The following is a 5,518-nucleotide window of genomic DNA, read 5'->3' as shown; positions in this document are numbered from 1 at the left end:
GGGAATTCTAATATAGCGTCCAAAATTATCAATCTGATACAAAATAACAGAATGTATCCTATTGGTCGTTCGTCTAGTTAATAACATAGCTAACGAATCGTAAACGACAATTACATTCTTCTTTTGTTTAGTAATCTTTTTATTTTCCAAAGTTTACCAGATTGATCGTTTGATATTAAAAATAATATATGAAATGTTATAATAAATACGACTTTTTTGTCATTTTCTCTCTCTCTCTCTCCCTTTATACGAACACAATTTTTAAGCGAAACAATTTTCAGTAAAAGATAAAATCAAAGATATTCCAATTATAATACAATTTCAGATGAATATAATATACAATAATTAAACGGAATAAATAAGTAAACAATGTTATCGCAATTTTTATTTTGACAGATATTATAGAACCCCAAAGGATGATCTTCGATTGTTGAAACTTGTTCGTTAAGTCCATTTAAAAAAAAAATAATTATCTTACCTGAGGAAATTCTCTTCCGGGATCAAACATGATGGACAATTTTTTTGATGTATCTACAAATTATAGGATAAATCTCCATAGAAAAAAAAAAAATGTTATAAAGTTATATCTTAACATTGTATTCGTTAGTAAGCACTTTGATTTTTACTACTAACTATGTTCTACTTTTTACAGATTAAAGAAATAATTTACGAGCAGTACACCCGGTGTAGTATTTAAACGACGAAGAATTCAGCCCTCCCCATTCCCCATTTCAACATCCCTTTTCGTATACCGCTTCACTTCTACGCCAGCCACGTTGAAAAGTGTTTTCCGCATTATGAAGATACGAGGTTATATTATTATTACGGACTTGCGAGCAGCGGAGGTTCAAACGCGCAACACTTTCCGCTTTGCCAGGAGCTAATTAAGCGCGTCTTGATGTAATAACGACCTAAATGCAGATGGAGAGACTCTTATTCCTAAAATTAAGTGCACTAAGGTCAACCAATGGAAATCACCGGATGGACTATCCTTTACCTTCATCTTCGTGCATACTTTGAACATTCCAACAAATATCTTAACAAATACATCTTAAGGACTCTTAAGAGTGCACACTTAACAAAAATATCTTAAGCACTAGTTCGTTTAAATGTAATGATTATAATGAATTTCATTAATCGTTTCATTCAAAATGACATTTCATTCTCAAGAGTAATCGGTAATACAGGGTCACAGACAGATACGATAGAGCGCGCTTGTACGAACAAAGTCAAATTCCAAAGTTGCAAATCGCTACGTCCGAGATGGTCGAAGCGGACGGTCTTAATTATAACGTCTCAAGTAACGAGGGTTGGCATGGGTCGCGACGTTAATATATGGGTAAGAGAACCTAAACACAACCGTGCCATTGTATGTAACGCGGTGTTAGATCTGCCAAGGCATTAATAGTCTCACGTGACGTAATTAACTCGCGACCACCGAATTTCCGGCGTTATAACGTGATGTATATTGTGGCGAAGAGGGTGTGCGCTCTCGTGTATTCTCCCTCTCTCTCCTCCTCCCCCCTTCTTTCCTACCCTTTCTCTTACATTGTTGTTTTGTTTCAGAAGATCCAAAATTCGTCGAGCGATTATGAATCAAGTAGGATTCATATGGCCACCTGTCGCTTGAAATACTGATAGATGTTATATCTAGGTTGATCCTAACACTATACAACTACTTAAGGAAACTACTAAGTCTTATCGATTACGCACGAATTCATTACAAAATAAACGAATACAGAAATACGGTGATTCATATAAATATGTTTTTTTTTTATTTTTTTTTATTTCTTTTTTTATTTTTTATGTAATAAAATTACGATTTAATATATGATATAAATGTATCGCATTGAAAACAGAAATTCTATGAACAAAGATTCTTTCTCGTAAGGCAGTTATATATATTTATTTTCTTTGCTGTAAATATATATATGTATGTATGTACGCATACACAAGTTGATATAGAAACAATTATGTTATTTACAGGCACGAGATAAGTATTTCAAAAGATATTGATCAATATTTATACTTCTTTATTGCTACTTTTTAATGGCCACGTAATATGATTTCGGCTAGGAAACTACGATTTTAGCAATTTTTTCTATCGCACTATTACGTCCATGATGTAACCTGAGGAAAAATAATTGCAATAGCTACAACGGATGACGCAAAGATATTGCTGATATTTTGAGGTAACTACGAGTTTACTAGCGCGATCAGCTTATCGAACTTTCATAGATCGATCACATGCCGATCGTAGCTACTAATCCGTTTTGTACTAATTACGTGCTTTTGTCTCTTGATACTAGTTATCAGGGACATTTATCTATAGCTCGATCATCCTTTGATTAAATCAATTCTCTTTAAACTTCTCGATCTTAGTTTATAAATATTATTAAACTTAAATGACATCAACATGGTCGGGATTATTTATTGTAAGAAAAATTATTGCAAAATGTTTCATATATATGTAATATATGAAATTGTCATTGATGAAACTTAAAACTTATGTACAAACTAATGAAGAAGACGTTGATTTTTCATCTAATTTATATCTATCTTTTTTTTCTAAATTCCTTTATATAAAGATATAAAAATGAGATATATATATATATATATTAATAATCCTTTCTCCAAAACAATTTGTTCCGTTCAGGAATAAATTCCTAATGATTCTCTTATTAGTCTAAAATATCTCTATACTTTTAAATAAAATTATAATGGACGGATTCGTTGCTAATGAAATTTTGTGTGTATTATTATTTTTTTTTTTTTTTTTCAGACGCGTACTCCAATTTATCTTGTAAAAAGGATCGAAAGAAGGACGCTTGATGTAACAAAGATTATTGTAGAAAGTGAAGAAAATGAGGATGCTCCGTTACAAAAATCTTCGGAACAAGAACATTCTTGCCAATAGATTCCATTTTCGTAGACCCCCCAATTACAGACACCTGTAACTCCGGTACTGGAGACAGATGCACACCTTCGTATCACTTGTCGCCATCTACCGTTCCCTTTAAGAATGATAAATGAGTAAACATAGAGAGGTAAAACATTATATTGTAGTTCAATAAAAATAATAAAGAAAACAAAGTGAATTTGATATATAAACTAAACTTCGTTGAGTGCGGCAATTAAATTCATTTAGTTATAAAAAAAAAAAAAAAAAAAAAATAGAAGTATTTAACATGCAATTTTGTTTATTTTAACGACAAGTTTACTGACTCTGATAACTTTGATAGTAAACATGTCCTCATTTGTATATACTTATTTTCTCTCTAATAGAAGAAGTTCGATTGAAATTGATCGAATCACATTTCAGATTGAATATTAATCAAATTGAGAAAAAGTTTATCGACAAAAAATACTCACATATGAAGCCACGAGGACTTTGTTGTGTCAACTTAATGCAAAACGTTCCAGGCGTATGAGATTCTTCGTTACTACATTCCACCGGAATATTTCCTTCTTTGTCGAATTTTCCATAAGCTCCACAAAGATCTTCGCCTTCTTGATCGGTATTACTGCTACATTGGTAACACCGAATAGCTTCGCATCCTGATCGGAAAAAAGTACTTTTCAAATATAAAACTCCTTTTATCTTTTTTTCATCGAGACGTTTTACGATTCAACAGGTCAAAACGTTTTCATTGATTCCTACAAAGCGTTCATTACACTTTAGGTATATATATATATATATATATATGTATATACATACATATATATTTTTCTTTTTACAAATTCTATGAAGAATCTTAATTATTTATTAATCGATTCGATTGAAAGATTAGAATATATATTTTAAGCTCGTACGAAACTATAACACATTAATTAGATAATTAATTCCATAATTAAACAAATTGTACAACATGAGATATTGTTTTTATAGAATAGAAAATTCGAAAGTAAAACACTTAGGGCGCTGTTGCTTTCCCAAGATGGTTATGGCTTGGCATTCACGAACGGCCATTGTTCGTGAATAACGTCACGATTCACTCACGATATTTGATTTATTCAACGATTTTATTCTTACCTATCGTCACGAATAATAACAGCGTACAAATTGTTCTCACGATCCTCTTATCGATCGGCATTTTGACGCCTCGCGACAAAGGATTTTTCGATTTCCTTGAAGAACGCGGTCGGAATGCTATGACGATCGTGTGTACACTGTACGTACCTGACGTCATTCATTGGGTGTTGGTTGGTGTGAGAAATGGCGATGACTGTAAATTCCCCCCTCTACTACTGCCTATGTCTCGTAGTAGCGTGTACGTATTCAGGTCCGTAGCTGTTAACGTCGGTGCCCTTCTTATTAATTGACAATATAAACAATCGCACATTTTCACGACTTCTTTTATAATACGATGTATTTCAAGCGCATTAAAATACTTTATAATTTAATAGAAATATAGGATTATTTTCAGGTGAAAGAAAAAAGGAAAAAAAAAACCTGAAAAGATTTAATATTATAATGAAAATAATATATATAAAATCAATATATAATCAAATCTATAAAGAAGAAATTTGTATATACATTGTGTAATGTGTATAAGAAAGAAGACTTAAAAACTATATTATTGGAATCTACAATAAAAGGAGATTATGTAAAAAAAAAAAAATGAATAACGATGAAATATCAAATGTGAAGAAGATAGATTATTCTTGATGTTCCTAGTTGAAGAGACTATTTTAGCAATGGGAACGAACGTATTCGTCAAAGGGAAACTTTTCGAATTAAGATAAGAGAGACGAGGGAGATTTGTGAGTACGTGTCTGAAAGCGAAGAGTTCGTGTTACCTTAATAATCATCACGAGAGATTTGGAGAACGGAAGTGAAGCGGTAATAAGAGAGGACAAAAGGTACGACGTTATTACCGGCGGCAGTGAGTCGTGACTGGTCCCAAAGGATGCCTCCTTACAAGGCTAGACGGAACAGTAATTGTGTTCTTATCTGTCTTGTGTTCGCTTTTTCGCATTAGCTTTCATCAAACGTCTCTAAAATAAAAATCTTATCTCGTAAATGGTTAAATAATTAAACTTTATTTTTCGTTCTTTGTTCAGAACTTTTAAAAACTAAAAAGCAAAGAAATCAAGGTTAAACTTGTTGACCGTGATTATATACAAAATCAAGGTCAAGTTAAATTTCCTGTTTATAGTCAATGTTCACTGATAGCGATCATACCGTTCTGACTCTGAAAAGACAGGTTCGCTGGCATGATCGATAAATTATTCAAAACGACCCTCTATGATCCATGAAGGCGCCCTTAAGGCTGGCACCAACGATCTATCCTCCCTTCCTCTTGCCATTCCTTTCTCTCGTCCATTCGTTCCTCAACACATCCGCTTCTCTCTCATTCCCTCTGCCATTTCCTCATCCCTCCGGCAGCAACATCACCCCGAGGGAATTCCTACTTTTCTGACAGCCGCCGCCGCATTTATCCCATCCAGCATTTTCAGACAAGCTTTCAAAGGAAGCCCAGAATCCAATAATTCCGATAACGGGAGACTCTCTTTC

At 33.1% G+C, this 5,518-nt stretch overlaps 1 protein-coding gene across 1 annotated transcript; it reads right to left on the bottom strand.

Moving 5' to 3' along the window:
* Positions 1-2,756: 2,756 nt before the first annotated feature.
* On the bottom strand, positions 2,757-4,199 carry LOC146872645 (uncharacterized). The gene is made up of 3 exons (XM_085660629.1): positions 4,034-4,199; positions 3,373-3,558; positions 2,757-3,014 (listed from the first exon to the last, which is right to left on the bottom strand). Exons 1-3 carry the CDS (start codon positions 4,188-4,190, stop codon positions 2,797-2,799), a joined length of 561 nt encoding a protein of 186 aa, XP_085516755.1. The 5' UTR covers positions 4,191-4,199; the 3' UTR covers positions 2,757-2,796.
* Between the last annotated feature and the right edge of the window lie 1,319 nt (positions 4,200-5,518).

This window comes from Vespa mandarinia, chromosome 12, assembly GCF_050613455.1.
Source record: "Vespa mandarinia isolate Hongniang chromosome 12, ASM5061345v1, whole genome shotgun sequence".
Lineage (NCBI taxonomy): Eukaryota > Metazoa > Arthropoda > Insecta > Hymenoptera > Vespidae > Vespa > Vespa mandarinia.
Note: the sequence above shows the minus strand (reverse complement) of the source record. Positions and strands in the feature narration are given on the sequence as shown.